The sequence below is a fragment of the Prunus avium genome, chromosome 7, assembly GCF_965620075.1.
Source record: "Prunus avium chromosome 7, drPruAviu1.hap1.1, whole genome shotgun sequence".
Classification (NCBI taxonomy): Eukaryota; Viridiplantae; Streptophyta; class Magnoliopsida; order Rosales; family Rosaceae; genus Prunus; species Prunus avium.
In genome coordinates, this window is record NC_142290.1 from 27,419,471 (window position 1) to 27,437,764 (window position 18,294).

General features: G+C 35.2%; 4 protein-coding genes and 1 non-coding gene across 5 annotated transcripts; all 5 read right to left on the minus strand.

The window, feature by feature from the left end:
• Positions 1-2,330: 2,330 nt before the first annotated feature.
• On the minus strand, positions 2,331-7,210 carry LOC110748815 (homogentisate prenyltransferase). Its single transcript, XM_021948773.2, has 10 exons — positions 6,935-7,210; positions 6,190-6,311; positions 5,938-6,084; positions 5,310-5,535; positions 4,528-4,601; positions 4,120-4,212; positions 3,604-3,721; positions 3,381-3,443; positions 2,849-2,881; positions 2,331-2,675 (listed from the first exon to the last, which is right to left on the minus strand). The coding sequence occupies exons 1-10, from the start codon at positions 7,148-7,150 to the stop codon at positions 2,601-2,603; spliced, it is 1,167 nt and encodes a 388-aa protein (XP_021804465.1). The 5' UTR covers positions 7,151-7,210; the 3' UTR covers positions 2,331-2,600.
• Positions 7,211-7,321: 111 nt separating this feature from the next.
• Positions 7,322-7,394, minus strand: TRNAA-UGC (transfer RNA alanine (anticodon UGC)). The gene has a single exon. It is a non-coding gene; the product is annotated as a tRNA-Ala (tRNA).
• Positions 7,395-7,951: 557 nt separating this feature from the next.
• On the minus strand, positions 7,952-10,469 carry LOC110748816 (small ribosomal subunit protein uS7). Its single transcript, XM_021948774.2, has 5 exons — positions 10,311-10,469; positions 9,674-9,803; positions 8,779-9,050; positions 8,374-8,577; positions 7,952-8,222 (listed from the first exon to the last, which is right to left on the minus strand). The coding sequence occupies exons 2-5, from the start codon at positions 9,797-9,799 to the stop codon at positions 8,168-8,170; spliced, it is 657 nt and encodes a 218-aa protein (XP_021804466.1). The 5' UTR covers positions 9,800-9,803; positions 10,311-10,469; the 3' UTR covers positions 7,952-8,167.
• Positions 10,470-13,405: 2,936 nt separating this feature from the next.
• On the minus strand, positions 13,406-15,767 carry LOC110748817 (small ribosomal subunit protein uS7-like). Its single transcript, XM_021948775.2, has 5 exons — positions 15,630-15,767; positions 15,351-15,477; positions 14,286-14,557; positions 13,851-14,054; positions 13,406-13,698 (listed from the first exon to the last, which is right to left on the minus strand). Exons 2-5 carry the CDS (start codon positions 15,471-15,473, stop codon positions 13,644-13,646), a joined length of 654 nt encoding a protein of 217 aa, XP_021804467.1. The 5' UTR covers positions 15,474-15,477; positions 15,630-15,767; the 3' UTR covers positions 13,406-13,643.
• Positions 15,768-16,828: 1,061 nt separating this feature from the next.
• Positions 16,829-18,206, minus strand: LOC110748829 (small ribosomal subunit protein eS28). The gene is made up of 2 exons (XM_021948794.2): positions 18,048-18,206; positions 16,829-17,292 (listed from the first exon to the last, which is right to left on the minus strand). Exon 2 carries the CDS (start codon positions 17,289-17,291, stop codon positions 17,094-17,096), a length of 198 nt encoding a protein of 65 aa, XP_021804486.1. The 5' UTR covers position 17,292; positions 18,048-18,206; the 3' UTR covers positions 16,829-17,093.
• Positions 18,207-18,294: the final 88 nt, after the last annotated feature.

Here is an 18,294-nt window from a genome sequence, read left to right on the forward strand (position 1 = left end):
TTTTTTTTTTTTGTTAAATGATATTTGTTTTGTTTTGGTTAAATGTTATTTGTTTTGTTTTGGTTAAGTGTGTATGTGAAGATTAGAATATGTTTTAAGTGTCTTGAATCTATATTTTTTTTTGCAGCTCCCTTAACCGATACAAGTGAATCTATTTTGATCAAGGTCTAAAATATCGGTGATATCGGAAATATCGGTCAGCCAAAAACACGGAAATTTTGATGGAAATATCGGGATATTATCGATATCGATAAAAATTGAATAAAAACCACGGAAATTGTAAGAAAAACTTGGAAATTTTTATTGAAACTTTGCAGGATGTTTATTTAGTCAATTATCTATTAGTTTATCATAAAAAATTGGAAGGAAATGCATTGCATGATGGATTTAACTGATTTAAGTTGATTATATAGCGAGCTGGCAAACACTGTGAGTGTAGAAAATATGTAGTAATTAATGAAAAAAGATTAAACACACCATAATCATTTATATATAATGAATTACTACAAGATTTTACACTTTATACATTGCGTGGTCAAAAGGAATGGTCAAAATAATTCAAAACAATTTGTTTCTTGCAAAAAAAATTCAAAACAAAACCATGTATATATATAAATATTTTAGCACATTTTCACAAAAACATAAGTGATATGGTGGTTAAGGTGTTGAAGGAGTAAAATGGGCAGGGTTCGAATTCCCTTGTTGTCTTTTTTAATATAGAAATTTATCCTATATAATAAATATTAGCTTACAGACATTTTAAAGACGTTATAAATATTACACGCCGAAAATATAATCACAAACACGTACGCAGGTGAGTTGGATAAGGCGCTAGGCTGTTTCTCATAGAGGCAAGGGTTCGAATCCCTCCATGCGCAACAAGGAGAATTTTCAGCATTTTTCATGTATTTTTGGGTCAAAATATCGCGAGATTATTGATATTATCGATATTCTTTCATCTATTTTTTATTCCCTCTATGTGTATTTTTTATATTTATTAATCAAATTAGTTTGTACTGTGGAATTTAGTAGGTAAGTTCTGCCCATTCGGCTTTCAAATCTTGAATGCGCCATTTATGGACTACTTCTCATAACTTGTAAGTCAACAAATAGTTTCGAACTTGGCTCCTTTGTATAAAAGAAAAAGAACATATCGTAATGAGTAGTAGTGCTTCGTATATACCTCCCCCTTCCTTTTGACGTCTACTAAACCAAAAAAGTTTATTATTCAACGCCTGAAGAGAACCTATGAAGATGAGGTTTTAGTTGAGAGATCTTCCTCCGATTCCGAGAAATCGGTCAAGCGGGGGGCTACCCTCGGTTACACGCTCAAATGTCCTTATGTTTGAATATGCAAATTCAAAAGATGAATTTATTTGCAAAAATGATTTTTTAAAACAACATTTCGTAACTATAGTGTGTTACATACGTTTCGCGATTGAACATTGGCCTCATTGAACAAAAAAATCATGGCCTCTCATTGAACAAAAAAAATCATGTCATTATCGTATTAATACTTGTGAACTCAACACGATAAAATTCGGATGTAATTCCGATAAAATTCGGACGAGAATTACATTGTATATGATTTTTATCAGGTCTAGTAATTTTTGAGTGATGTAATATTTGGACCATGTGTTCACGAGTTGTGACAAGAAGTAGACTTCATTGTGATTCAAGAACGAGTACAGCTCATGTACTGTCACAGTACGGCCTGTTAGTGTAGGATTTGTTTGGATTAGATTCTATGAGCAGCTGGAAAATCTAGAGCTTTCCGCAAAAATGCTTTTAATTCTGACTCATTCTAATTACAGAGCCCGACATGTTTTTTTTTTTGTCAAAGTCCAACGCGTTCGTTTTGTTTTTGTAAAGCACCGACACACTCACAACTCAACAGTCAATTCACTCGCTCCTATTTTATTTATAGTAGCTGATGACCAGATAAAGAGAAGAAGAAAAAGGACTTTTGGAAAGTTTCAAGGCATGGATTAGATTTTGGACTTCGGAGATTACTGGTTTAGGTAAATTAGGTGTTTGGCGTGTGAGAAAATTGAAAGAGAAAACTTGTACATTGGTCAACTAGTCAGCATCTGAGCGTATGATACATATATGAAGCTATGATAAAATCTCACATGACTTTTCAAAATTATAATGATCGTTCTGTTACATTGACTAACATTTTGTGTAAAATGTCATGTTAAAATGGAGGCTTTCTAAAGTAGAGACGTCCATATTCTCCATGAAAGATGACACAAATGACGATTTCGATCGTTGAAATATATTATAGGCAACCCTAGAAATGATGAGTGCACTTGTCTTACAATAAGGACTTAACATAGAAAAACTTCATGTGTCCAACTATATATATATCAAGGTCAGGCTTTAAAAGAATCGGCCAGTATCATATTACATATCTACCACGTTCCTTACATAGGATAAGAATTTGATGCAAGAAAAACTAGTTACAGATGGATTCATAAAACATATGCTAGTTCCTTATGCCAATATTTACAAGCTGACAAGATACAAACTCTCTCTCTCTCTCTCTCTCTCTCTCTCTCTCTCACACATCCAAGATTCAGCAAATACTGGGGGAGTAGCTAGATGAAAGGAAAAATGATATACTCAGCATAGAAGAGATTCCAAATAAATCTGTAGTAGCCGGCAATTGCTTCCTGCAGAACGCATTCAAACTTATGATCAGATGATGAATCAAATACTCTCTGTCATTTTATTGGAATCTGAACAGATCATTCGAAATAGTTGTGCAAAATTATCCTATTCCAAACTGTACTGCTTGATCATTAGACCAGTAAAATGCTATTTACAAAAAAATGGAATTTTATACCTTGGTGTAATTTGCTTGCTCGAGCACCCAAGTCTGAAAGTACATGGGAACAAAACTTGCATAAGAGTTTAACAATAAGACACAATTTTTCATTAAGTGTTGTTTGTTTGTGTGTGCGAAAGAGCTCTAACATAAACCATTCACATCCAATTAAATGCGGATTAGAAAGCTCAAAGCAGCACAAGTTGCCATTGTCACTTTATTCTCCCAAGTCCTCACCACACGCACACACACAAAATATACCAGAAGTCCTAATATTGAAAAGAATCAGTATCATAAATGCCTAACTGAAAAAATCATTCAGTGAGAAGAAACTACAGAGAGGTGGGATGCCATTTTCGACAGTAAATTTGTGTGATATCATAAGCATAAATGAAATGATGCTAGGGTGATACTCTTGGAGCATTGAGAGAAAAGCGGGGGGGCATGTAACACATTCATAAAAACAAGGAACAAACAAAAAAAGAAAAAGAAAAAGAAGCCGTTTAGAATGGATATAGTGGTGAAGAGGTCAAAACAGCAAGGTACAAACCTGGAAAATTAAACTCAGTGCCAAAATTGTATGGGTCGGTATCATTAAGCTACGCCTGAACGCCTGTACACAAGCAACATAAAGGCTTTAATTTTTTGAGTCAAAGGACAACACGAAGAATTTCACAAACACAATAAATCAAAGCCATTAGCTTTTGTCTAAATGCATGAACCACGCAAGCATCTAGAGATACACTTCAAAGTTCAAAGGGATACATGCTCACCTGAGGCATGAAACTTGCTGCGAATATAGAACCAACATAGTTTAGCAGCAAAAGCCCAGAACCCAGGAACGCAATCTTTCTAACTCCAAGTTTTGTTGCAAATGTTGATATCTGAAACCTGTAAGCATATATTTGAAATAAACATTGGTGGGCAACTGGAATATTAAGCTTTAAACAAAAACAATGCTGCATTCTGATTTGAAAATGTTGAGAAAAGAGTACCAATATTGGTTAAGCATAATATAAGACATTGACAATTACAGTGAGTGACATCAAATATGCTAATTACATGGCCAAATGATACCCACTCTCTCTATGCAAGTATGGGGTAGAGGGTGCAGAAATTTAATGTACACTGATTCACGTGTAAATTAACCAAAACAAAAAGGAAAAAGGGAAACATTAAAATTAATAACCAAACTTTAGGATTGTTTTTAATGACTCAGAAAGTACTATATGGGGTAAGAATCAAATGAGAAATCAGCTGCCAGAAAGTAACTAGGCCCTGCAACTTACTTGCGGTCTCCCTCTACATCAGGAAGATCTTTTGTTATGGCAATAACCAAAGCAAATAATGTTACAAAGGTAGTGATAAAAGCCACGGGCGAGCTGCAGGTAGAATTTGAATTTCAGCATCAGTCTCTTTAAAAATTTAAATTATGAACATTACACAGCTAAAATATCAGAAGGATATAGTGACATTCACAAGAGAAAGTTGGACAATTAGATCAATCAATACAGATTTGTTTCAATAATAAAATTGAAAATTAGTAATGCTCATGTGTTGGATTTAGAAAAGGTCCCTTTTTGTTAACTTTCAAAATCCATATTGGTGTGTAAACTACAGCAGTTCCTTATCAATCCTGTATTAGTCCATCCAATTGTATAGTCATACCAGTTAAAATACAACAAATAGTAACACACCTCCACTCAAATTGAAGCCCAAGGGCAGCTCTAGTGGCATAATATACACCAAAATTAAGAAGGAAACCCCGTACCTGCAGTAGTTATTTTGTTAATCTCTTGTGACATAACTACTATTGGAGAAAAATAAGGCGAAATAATTTTTAAAATATATCTGTGAATCACCATAATAGTCATCGAACAGATCCTATCCTCTTAATAATATATTTACTTTCCAGGCTCCTTGCTCAAAAGTTGTTTGAATTCATGCACAGAAATTTTTAGACAACTATATTAGATCAGTAGAACTATACTATTGCAGCGATTCAACTATAAAGAGTGTTATGCTACAATAGCATTTGGTGCTTCAGCCATAATAATGTCTAACTGCTGTTTTGAGGGTAATATTCATATTTGGAAAATTTTGTTTTTTGTTTCACATTGCTTCTAAAATAAACTACTCGCTTTCCTGTGACTCACAGGTCTGCTTCCGCCAACACTTTTCTACTCTCTTTTTTTCATGGGTATAATTGTGAATGCTTAACTTTATTTCTCTATGACTTTCAGGCTTTTTTACCAGAACTTGCTTAGATTGTGATGATTATAAATGTATTAACTATTATCTACTTTACTTTTTATTCGGACATTTTAAGGTGGGCGCATGAATTTCAAATCCCATGTATAAAAAATATCAAGCAATTTGAGTAGTTACTGACTTTGGAATGGAGAAAAAAATATATCACCAAAAAATGAGCACATACTTCTATTGTGAGGATTAGATAACAGGAAAAAAAAAGTGATACCGTAGCAATTATAAGAAATGCTGCAACAGGAAATCTCTTCATTCTAAACGGAGGAACAGAATACATGGTACCAAGGAAAAGACCAAGACTGTATAGAGAAGTAATGAATGGCCCAAAGTTCATTCCAACAATCAACAGGCCAGTCACTACAAAAAATACCACCAGAAGCCATGCTGATTTAACTGAAAGGTCCCCTGCAGCAATAGGCAAATAAGGTTTGTTTACCCTGCAAACACAACAGAGAGATGCAGAATAAGTTCGAAGAAAATAATATGCAATAATGTCCATGGACAGTCTGTCACACAATGGAAACAAAGAAAAAACAGAAAAGATGATTTACCAAAGGTCAAGATCGTCTGGCTCTATATTTTTTCTTTTACCAATGACTAAGGAACAGGTTCTATCAAGATTCTCTAGATCAGATGATTGATATTCATCAACTATGTTAAGGCATCAATTACATTCAGACAAGGGCCAACTTGTGATGGATCTTAAACAACAAAAAATGTGTACAAACCCTATTGTGGTTGTTGGAAACCAATATTTTGTGTATAAAACTGTTGCGCAAATCCTTGTCTAATAGTATGCTTAAGAAACAGAAATACGTAAAAATATACGCCCATCGTACTTGTCAATTTTGATATCGTAAATCTGGTTGATGCCAACTATGTAACCATTCCCACATAGTAGAGCAAAAAGACCAGAGAATGCCTTAAACAGCAGAGACCACTTTATCAAATTGGCGTTCTCAATCAACGCTCTAGTCACCAAAGCACTGTGGACAAAACAACAAAGAAATTTGGTCAACTACACCTGGCCTGAGTTGGAAATGAAACCAGTTTACTAATACAAATCAGTGTTCTGTCTGGTAATTACTTACGTAGAACCCAGAACTGTTCCACGTATGGTATGGGGCCTCAGGAATCTCCAACAAGCATCTTTAAAATCTGAAATTCTGGTCAATACTGGATCAGATCCAGCAGCTTCAACTTGACTGCGGGCCTGGCAGCATTCACTTTCACTTTAATACCATAAAAAGAAAGGGCTTGAGTCTCATAGACTACAGTCTCCATATCTATATGCAACCATGTATAAGGAACCGAATCAAGTACTAACACATCTAAAATCAAAATCAAAATCAGCAACAAGGGACAGGGAGTATAGTCTATAAACAGACACCAAATTGCCTTTTTTTTTTCCTTTTCTATTGGTATGTTCCACAGTAAAGCAAATAGGTACAACTATATCAAGCTTCTAACTAGTTTTTTGCTGCTTTGACATGTTCAATAGTAGGATTGCCTACTATCAACCGCTTACCCTATATTAGTCCTTCAAACCTTGACATAATGTCATAATTGCAGCATCACTTCAGAATAATAATCAAGTAGAAACTTCCAGTTCCACAAGCTAACAATAACAGCTGAAGGAAAATATTACACAGACCAAAATTAACTAATTGGAGCAAAATCAAACATACCCAACTCGAAAAGGAAAAAAAAAAAAGCAATCTTCTAACCAAAGTTTCATAGTGGCATTTCCTAATAAATAGTACTTAGAGAAGAACCCAATTGGACAAACTAAAAGTTGAATGTAATTTATATCATTGAGGAAGAAATGCAGCATACCCAGATGGAATTTCGCCTCTTCTGACAGTTGGGTAAGGACTTTGAGCTTCTGTAGAGCCCAATTGAGTACAAGTTTTGTGTGCATTTTGAGAGAGAAGCAAAGGGGGGTTTGGAAGTTGGCTTAACGAAAGTAGAAGGAAAAGAAGAGGAGGTCTTGCAATAAGGGGTTAGAGCTGGAAACCGTGGAGAAGATGAGGGAGCGAATGAGAGCTCCATGCTACGCTTACAACACAGACACAGCGAGAAACAAGAGTCTGTGCAAAGTAGAGAGGATAGCACTACGAAACTCAGACACACGAAAAAACGGAGGTAAAACGACATGTCGTAGATACTCCAAAAACAAAAGGGAAAAGTACGGACCAAAAAACAAAGAAGTTAAACGAAAAATGGAGATGCGGGGTATCGAACCCCGTACTTCTCGCATGCAAAGCGAGCGCTCTACCATGTGAGCTACATCCCCAAGTTGCTGATAAGTTTCATACTATTCAATTTATACAAAGTTTAAAGGAACTACAACTGTGCCAATTTGCTTACATTTTTTTTCTAATAAATGGCAGATTTGAAATTGTAAACTTTTTCCAACATTAGAACATAAGTACGCTACACTGCTAACTAGTTTGTTTTTTTATAGAGCAACATCAGTAATTAGTTGGTCACTCAAGAAAATGAGAGTTTTGATGTTTTCTATATTGCAAAGACGGTCCTCACCAACCATTTTGCTCAATAGTTCAAAATTGAAGCAGCATCCCTCTCATTTTGTAGTACCTTTTTAACATGAGAGGAACTAGGAAAATCATACCCTCCGTCCGACACCCTTCACATTACGACCCTTCAAAAGAGGGTGTGGCGGTAAGACAATTGTGCCATGGTAGCTTCCATACGAGGCAACAGCACTATTAACATGGTAGGCATTCCAAAAGAAAAAGGGTCGCTGCTTAGGGTCCATTTTATTACTTGTGGACAACTAAGGAAATCTTCAGGGTCACCTCAGAGGAAACCATAGAGGTAAAATCACTCTAAAAAACAAACGCATGAATGTCAAAGTAACATTAATCTAAATAAAATTCGAGTCAACCACAACATCCAACCACATAAAACTAGAGGATCATCAACATAAAAGGTCAGAGACATCTCTCATATTCAAAGGGTAAATCCAACAATCACTAAATAATGAGAAAACAAACAAACGCAGACAAAATTCTCCTTGTTGCCACCATAGTTTTCTGCAGCCCCTCAACGGTTGGCCTTGGCAACTCTTTCAATCTCATCCTTCTTCTTGATCGCATAACTGCACACAAAAGAAACAAAGAATCAAGGGAAGGAAATTAAATCAGACTACATAGCAAAAATGGAAATAAACTCGGAGATAAAAGAGCTTTGGCTGAGAATAATAAGTAATAAGAAAATAAGCGCTTAGAAAGCAGGCCATCAATCACTACCTGTTAGAGGAACCTTTGGCAGCATTAATAAGTTCATCAGCCAAACATTCTGCAATAGTTTTGATGTTTCTAAAAGCAGACTCACGAGCGCCAGTTGTGAGGAGATAGATAGCTTGATTCACACGTCTCAAAGGTGAGATATCCACAGCCTGACGCCTAACAACTCCAGCAGATCCAATACGAGTTGCATCTTCACGTGGACCACTGATCAGCACAAAGCAGACATACAAAAGAAAAGAAAAAATGTTTGATCAATTTAAGGAGATATAAAAAAATCAACATATAATCAGGAGAAATTATATTAAAGGCCACTTGGGCGTCCCCTCCAATATGAAAAAAGGACTAAGCACAAGGCAAGTATGCAATTACTATGATAAATATAATAACAAATCTGCATCCACTTACCTATTAACAACAGCATCAACAATAACTTGAATGGGGTTCTGATCAGTCAGCAAATGGATAATTTCCATAGCATGCCTGATAATCCTGACAGCCATGAGTTTCTTTCCATTGTTTCTGCCGTGCATCATGAGTGAGTTAGTAAGCCTCTCCACAATAGGGCACTGAGCCTTCCTGAATCGTTTGACTGAGTATCTCCCAGCAGTGTGAGGTACATAGGTTGCATGCTTGGCAGGTACCACTCCAACGTAGTCTGCCAATGAAATGTCACTGACCTATACATTGCAAATTACATATTACCATTAGTAGATGTGATGAACAAATTAATACAACAAACTAATCTATATGTTTGAAAATGTGAAACGATAATATTATCAAATTATTGATAATGAAAGATTTAGTCAGCATTTAAAAAAAATAAAAACAATTTGACACATAAATACCAATTAATCAATATAAATACTTAATAGCCAGGAAAATATTTGACCCACATATGAATTTAACTGAAGCAGACATAAACTTCATTTTATCGATCCGCATATTCAGGAAGGGCACCAAATACATGTGACCAAAACAAGTGCAATAAACAATAATAATAACAATAAACTTTAGCCTACTAAGTTACACCTACAGTGAATCTGAAACACAAGACGTCCACACAAAGAGGCCACAGAGATGTTTAAATTACAAAAGCAAGTCCCAATTACACATCTTGAGGTTGAGCAACAAATACATTATGATACTTACAACCCAACAAGGAAATGCAAGGACGCCTATCTTTGGCTCCTAACCAACCAGCTAAACGTATGTTTACCAAACTCAACCTTAGTTCGTCTAATTCATAACAGATATCGAAAGTAGAATTAAATCAAGTAAAAGCAAAACAAACTCCAGATACCTGAACATCATCAAAGCTCCAGCGGTTGAACAGCTTCACGTCAAAGTGAGGCTCCGTTGGTTCCACAACATGAGCAGCTACGACAGGAGCAGCTGCAACAGGAGCATCTACGGCAGGAGCAGCCATGGTTCTGTATAAACACAATTAGAGCAACAAAACCTGTTAAAATTTGTTAACAATGTGGGGACTAGAATCAAAGCTGCAAATTAATTTTTCAATTATGAGAATTCCATATCAAAGTGAATAGAGTAATGTATAATTAAAAAATGAGATTAGGGAAAACATTGAATCAAGCTTCTTCTTTTTTAAAATAAAAATTAACATTAAAAAAAAAAAGGAAGAAGCAAAAGTGAAACCTCAAAATTTTGTGATTCTTAGTTTCATAGCTCAATTCACAAACCCAACAAAAAATTTCAAGCCGAATTCTTGTTTCTTTTAATACTTTTAGCTTTATCTATGTGCAGCAAAATCAGTATGCAAGAAGCATAAAAAAAAAAAAAAATAAGCCATCAATAACAAAATACAAATAACTGTATGGCTCTCTTACATTCAAAACAATAAACCCACCCCAAAACCCTAGCACAATCTTATCTACCCGAGGAAGTAGCAGAGATGGGTGAGAGAGGTAACCACTGACCTGGAGGTTGGAGTTTCAGAAGCTTGGAGAAGAAGGAGAAAATGGCGCCTGGAGTGGGTTCTGAAACGCTCAAGACAAGAGAACGGCGCAGGGCAGGGGGTGAAAGAGAGGAAAAAGTCTTTAATCAGCTAGGGTTTGGGTTTTAGGTTACGTTTACTATTTTACCCTTCCTCATTTTGTTTTTGTTTTTGTTTTGTTAAAAAATCATATCCTCTGTTTTTTGCTTTTATTTCATTTTTTCAAATATGATCATAGAAGCTGCGCGGCTATACTTTATTTGACACGTGAGTCCCTTTTTTTTTGGCACTAAATCGTTTAGCCATGCGGCTATACTATCTGGTATTTTTCAAAATCGTTGAGCCGAGCGGCTATACTCTGGTTTTTTTATTTTAAAAAATCGTTTAGCCGCCCGGCTTTACTAAAAATAGTATAGCCGGGCGGCGATACTTGTGTTGACACGTGGGCGCCTAATCGCTAGGCACGTTCCTCTTTTTTTTCTATAAATAGTACCGCTGTGCGGCTATACTCGGCTTTTTTATATTTATTTTTAAAAAAAAATAGTATAGCCGACCGGCGTTACTACAGTTTTTGTTTTTTAATCGTATAGCTGGGCGGCTATACTCTGTTTTTTTAATAAAATGACATAGAGGTTGTTGGGTTTCCCAATTTTTTATTTATATTTTGTTATTTTATTTATAAACCGAACTTATTAATTTTTTTAACGGTAGTTTGACTGAGTATAGCCGTGCGGCTATAATCTGGTTTTTATTTAACCGCAAGGCTATACGTGCTTTCTAGGCGGGTCCTTTTCCTAACAAATGATATAGCCGGGTGAATATACCGTTTTTGACATGTGGGCCCTTTTTTTAACTAAATAGTATCACCGTGCATCTTGACTCTGGTAATTTTTTAAAAAAAAATAGTATCACCGCCCGGCTATACTTGTTTTGCCACGTGGACAACTAATCACTCGGCGGGTCCATCTTTTTTTCTATAAATAATATAGCCGTGCGGCTATACAGTATTTTTAAAAAACCAAAAATGGTATAGCCGCCAAGCTGTACTCGGGTCTTTTTATTTTTATTTTTAAAATAGTATAGCCGCTATGCGATACTCTGGTTTTTTTATAAGAAAAATAGTATAGCCGGGCGGCCTTCCATCTTTTTTTCTATAAATAATATAGCCGGGCGGCTATACTGGTTTTTTTAACCAAAAAAAGTATAGCCGGCAGGCTGTACTCGGGTCTTTTTATTTTTATTTTTTAAATAGTATAGCCGCTAGGCGATACCCTGATTTGTTTAAGAAAAATAGTATAGCCGTGCGGCCTTACTACAGTTTTTTTATATATAAAAAGTAGTATAGCCGCGCGGCGTTATTATAGTTTATATATAAAAAGTAGTCTAGTCCCTTTTTTTCTTTCTATAAATAGTATTTTGCAGAAAAAAAACACATTCTTATTTTATTCATATTTTTTTCGTTCCGTATTTTACTAACTATGAAAGAATGTGAGTGGCAAAGATTAGTTTTCACTTGTTGTAACAAAAATGGAAGATGGTAATTTTGCAATCCCTTTGCCAAGCAGAACAACAATTTCAAACAAATATTTATGGGTATAGTAGGAAGAGAGGATGTAGTATTCTTCATGTAAGGTGTTGTTTGAAAAGTGAAGCAATTACCAAGAACACTCCAACTAAGCATGCAATTCCATACGACAAATAATGTGTGCAGTAACATAATTTAGTTCTGTTGGTTTTGCAAGGCATTGCAAATATGTTTGAGTTCCCACATTGGAACACTAGCCTTGGAGGTCTTTATAAGACTTACTCTTGGAAATAAAATAGTTTGTATTGGCTATGCAAGTGGCACAATTGAGTGAATTTGTGGGTATGGCATGTGATTAAATGCCTAATTAGTTAGGTCAATTTCTAATTATTTAATTCTGTATTTAAATTAAACCCGATTAGGTAATCAACTAATTATTTATTTTAATTATTTATAAAATTCAAATATCATATAATGTTTTTGTTTGATTGAGTTTGTCCTTATCCGATACCTGTTAGGATATGTATCAGCCACTCTATTTAAACACAAGCCCTGCATCTATACAATTACATCAACTTCACAGAGAACATTCATATCATCATTCTTGTATAGCCTCAAAGATAAACACACAAATTTCGCCAAAAATCAAAGCCCTAGTGCTAGGACTTTGATTTAAATAGTTGTATCCTGCTATAGCAAACACCTGCAGAACTACAAGCATTGAGTAGGGGTGAAATTCTATTTCAAGGACATTGCAATTATGCAAGCCTCTCTTTCTGCAAGAACGGTCAGTTTTTAATCTACTGCCATATTTAATTTCATAATTCTATTTGTTGTTTAATTAAATTATTAGAATAACATTGATTGTTGTTCCTCCAACAAGTTTCACTCGAGAGAACGAGTTAGATCAAAGGCAAACATTTCCACACAAAAATAAGAAGAAAAAATTGAAATCTCATATTGATTTATTGTGAAATTTATCTCTCTTCAATATCCGCTTTGGATATGTTGAAACTAACCAATTAATATCAATAAAGTATAAACTAATGCAACTAGGTTTAGATCGGTTGGTTTCATCAATTTGGTTTAGATCAAAATCAAATCATTTGACTTTTTCTTAATATTAATATCACTTGCCATTCTATTTTAAACCGTTCGACTTTTTTTTAATCAAAATCAAACCAAACCGATAATTACGGTTTAGATCGGTCAGTTTCATCAATTCGGCCGATTGATACCCACCCCCTTGAACCCCTTTGAAGGCCATGGCAAGTGTCACGTTGACAGAAGCTTTTTCTTTCTCGAATATTCCGAGATGGATTTGGTCAATATGTTGCTCAATTGTTCCTCTTTTTTGTTGTTGCCAAAGTTAGGAAGGGAGAGTGGGGAAAACTCAATTAACACCCATTGGCCAGTTCACTTGAGATGATATGGGTTTCCTTAACTGTGAATATGATCGTGATACATGAGAGTTTCACATTGTGCAAGGAAAATTTTGTGCACTTTCAGAAGGTCAAATGTCAATTAGAGGAGAGCAAAAGGAACAACACGAATTTTAGAAATATTTGTAGCTCCGGTTCTTCCATTCATATTTTTTCCAATTCTAGATATTGTCTTGGTCACATCCTAGAAATTAAACAAAAAATATGAGAAAAACATACATCGGCCATTTTTCATGAAACAAAACAGAACTAGCTAAAAATCTTGAAAAATAGGAACTCGCACAGTAAGATCATTTGGATCTTCCTTTGAACAGCAAATGACAAGATGCTCGTAGGTTTCAGCAGCCCCTCAACGGTTGGCCTTGGCAACTCTTTCAATCTCATCCTTCTTCTTTATAGCGTAACTGAGCACAAACAGACCAACCAATAGTCAGAAAAGTATCAAGTTGAAGAAAACGAAATCAGACTAAACTAAACATAACAAAACAGAAATAAACAATGAGATAGATGAGCTTTTGGAGAAAATCACAATTATACGAAAATAATTAATCAGTACCTGTTAGATGAACCTTTTGCAGCATTAATCAGTTCGTCGGCCAAACATTCTGCAATAGTTTTGATGTTTCTAAAAGCAGATTCACGAGCACCAGTTGTAAGGAGATAGATAGCCTGATTCACGCGTCTCAAAGGTGAAATATCCACAGCCTGACGCCTAACAACTCCAGCAGATCCAATACGAGTTGCATCTTCTCGTGGACCACTGATGGTCACAAAGAAGACATACAATTAGAATCTGTATTTCCATAAGGGTCACCATCCATTGTGGTTATGGTACCCAGAAGACTTCCAAAATCAGAAAGTAATCAGGATCAATTTTATTAAAAGACCACTTGAGGTTCCCCTCCAAGATCAATACCTTCTAAAGACCTTAAGCACAAGGCAAGTATGCAATTACTATGAGGAATATAATAACAAATTTAAATCCACTTACCTATTAACAACAGCGTCAACAATAATTTGAATGGGATTCTGATCAGTCAGCAAATGGATAATTTCCATTGCATGCCTAATGATCCTTACAGCCATAAGTTTCTTCCCATTGTTCCTGCCGTGCATCATGAGTGAGTTTGTAAGCCTCTCCACTATAGGGCACTGGGCTTTCCTGAATCGTTTGACTGAGTACCTCCCGGCAGTGTGAGGTACATAAGTTGCATGCTTGGCTGGGACAACTCCAACGTAGTCCGCCAGTGAAATGTCACTGACCTATATGTTACAAATAAAATGATTATCATTTTAAAAATATAAGGGAAATAGATTTGAGTATTTGTCTAACACATATGAAAATTATCTAAACGTCCATAAAACTTTACCAAAATAAATTATTTTAAAAAAACACGAAAAAACTTAAATCAGTGTAGATATGAAGCCAAGGGCACCAAACAAATTATTTTAAAAAAAACACGAAAAAACTTAAAATCAGTGTAGATATGAAGCAAAGGGCACCAAACAATAAGAAAAAAAATGTTAGCATTAGCCTACTAAGTTACACCTACTGTGAATCAAATCAACACAAGGACACACAGGATGCACTTATTACAAATCTAAAACCTAACAAAAGCCAGTCCCAATTACCGACATTTAGCAACATATACGCTATGTTTTCTTCCGACTACCCAACAGGGGAAACATGCATCTAGACACAGTATTTAAGAGCTCAAATTACAGCTACATTAAAACAAATGAATCACTAAAACATACAGCGAAGAATTAGATTCGAGCTAAATTACTTTTATCAAAATCAACCCCAGCTCATCTGATTCATTACATCTAATGAGAAAAGACTAAAACTAAATCAATTAAAGAATAGAACCCAGAAATTAAAGCACAGGGAAAGAAATTTATGGGATCTTTTTTCAAAATAAATTTTATCTACTTCCAGCTAACTTAATCGATATTGAACAAATAGCAAATCTATAATCAATGTATACATTTAAAACCCCATAAAATTCCATTCATGATATTGAAATGCACAAAATTGGAAGTAATGGTTACAAACCTGAACATCGTCGAAGCTCCAGCGGTTGAACAGCTTCACGTCAAGGTGAGGTTCAATTGGTACCGTTGGTGCCGTTGGTGCCGTTTGTGGCGTTGGTGCCGTTGGTTCCACTGCAACAGACATGGCTCTGCATAACGCAATCGAAGATCTAAGGTTAAGAGTGTTAAATTGAAAAACAGGTAGGTTGTGATTTTTAATTTCTTAGTTCAATTAATAATTCAAGTATAAAATGTAAAAGGAATTTCATTGTAAGTAACAACGACGGATGATAAAGCTTACCTCTTTATCGGAGGTTGGACCTTCAGACGAGAATGCGAGAGAGCTTGTACAGAGTGGTGCTGAACACAGAAAAAACCTAGTTTGTGTTTATAAGCAGGACTGACCTGAAAATTACCTTAAGATCCTTTAAGGGTAGTAGGGTCTTTTCGTTTTTATTTTATTTTATTTTATTTTTAAGATTACAATGTTTGAGATTCATCAAAACTTCATATCAATCTCTCTCTCTGGTTTTTATTGTTTGGAATAAGAGGGATTATCGCATGAGTTATACTTAAGTTCCTAAAGTCTGAGTTTCATGTAAAAAGATCAAAATCAAAGCTCTATATATGTTTTTCACAAAACAATGTTTCATTCAATAAAATATATGAGTCCAATATGCAATTTTGTTAGTTGATAGCATGTTATAGGAACTTATATGATATAATATAGTGGCATGTGTAACACAAAGTTCATATGTTATGGAGAGTATAACATAGATAAATAAATACGTGTATTACAATATAAGTGGATTAGTCAAGCCATCATGTCGTGTTACACCTAGCTAGTAGTTCGCTACATTTTTCACAAGTTGATGTTGGTGGGTTTCTCATGCTTCTTTACAAATAAAAATAAAAATCTATTATGACTTATTTTTGCTTTACTTGTTGGCTATATGCACAAGGCTCTTCGGTGGCCATACTTACTACAGTAGATGAAAATAATCATCGCTTGTATGCTGCTGAAGATATCATCCCTTTTTATCTCGAACGCTGCCCTAAAATTAATTGTACAACAATGTGGTCTATCTGTCAACAATTAAGTTTAAGAATGTTTATGTTTGTAGTGATCGCATAAATCTTCTTACACTGATAGAAGTTTCTAGAATTGCTTTTGTACGAGTTTTATAAAATTTCGGCCTCTTTGTTCATATATATAATTGCTTTTCACTTGCTTATGAGTCATGACTTCCACCATATGCTAGAACCATATGATGTTTTTCCTCTTTCAAAAAATATTAAAGCCTAAAGACATCATGATTTTCACTCCTTGCATCCAGCAGATAAAGTCGGGACTTTAGGAGAATCTACATGATTTCGCAATGATTTATTAAAATTTCAACTTTGAAATAGCAGCAAACTATTGAGACAACAACAGTCTTCGTCGCCCGATCAGATTTGTTACTCAATACCCAAGAGCTCAGGGAAGAAGGAAATCAAAGATTTGACACAGAAACCAGGAATACTTGTTACTCGTTCAAACAAAACCTAGGGCTTTTTTCCGACATAGAAGTTTAGCAAGATTCCATAAAGAACTCTCATCAGAACAATCAAGTCTACGTTGCTAGTAAATACCAAGACACATAAACTAAAAAAAATAAGAACAGAGATTGGCAACACAACTGCCATTCACCATCATAAACACCAGTTGCTTGCAAGTAACCAAAACTTTGAAGTTCAAGCATCAACAAACAAGAGCCATCTCCGATCAACGCAACCTTCTAGCCTCCCTCTCAGACTCGAGCAAGGTAAGGATATCCCCCTCCCTCACTGGTCCCTTGACATTCCTCATGATGAACCGGTTCTGGTCATCGAGAAACTTGACTCTAACTTGAGTCACCTGCCCACGAGATCCAGTCCGACCCATAACTTTCACCACCACAGCATGCTTCACAGTGGAGTCCATTCTACACGCAAATACAAAAGGAAAATTAGCAAGAGAACACTCTTGTAGCACTCTGCCGCCGCGAGGGTGGTAAAATGGAAAGCAACAAAGTCAAGAGGCCAGACTATTCAATTAATCATTACCATTGGAAATAGAACACAAGTTTTATAAACTACAAAATCAGAGCAAAGAAATAACTAGAGTATCATAATTTCATCTTATTTTCCGACAACTGAATCCTCGAAAAATATCAAAATTATACAGCAGCACCAAAAATTGTCCTACAAAACACACTTCAATTCCATACCACACTAGTAAATCAAACCGAAACACCACCAAACAAAAGCCAACTACAAGGTAATTACAATTTTCAATGTACATGAACACAAACAGAACATAAGTAATAACTTCTTTTTTCCCCATAAATCTCCACTTTGATTGATGCCATAAGGAAAGCTGCAATCAACCAGATCTAATTCCCTAAACAAATAATGAGCATAAATCTTGATTTATACAGTCATGAAAGTTTGATATAATTCCCTAATTCCATGAACACTTTTCTCATCTTATTTTTAAGATCTAAAAGCAACATAATAACAGGCATACAGTAATCTGAATTTATGAGTTTTGGGTTGAGTAACTAATCCAGCCAAAAACGCAAACAGGATTGAAAGTTTCAGAGAATAAATCGCTCAATAAAAGTAAAGAAGAATGCAAACAAAGATTGGAAATAACAATTTTGAAGATTAAGTATTTACAGAAGAGTGAGAAATTCACCTTCGGTACAGAGAGAGTCTTCAATGGAAAAGTGACGAGAAGGAGCGTTCGCGGCTGCGTCAAGGGGAGAAAAAAAATGCGTGCTTCTGCGTTCAGGGCACTAGGGTTCTCAAAGGTTTTTCTTTTATAGTGAATTTGTTTTTTCTTTAAAAATGTAATATTTTATTTATTTATGTATTGCTTATTGAAAGCCCAAATACGACGTCGTTTATCATTTCCACTGCATCATCCAGTATTAAACCCATCT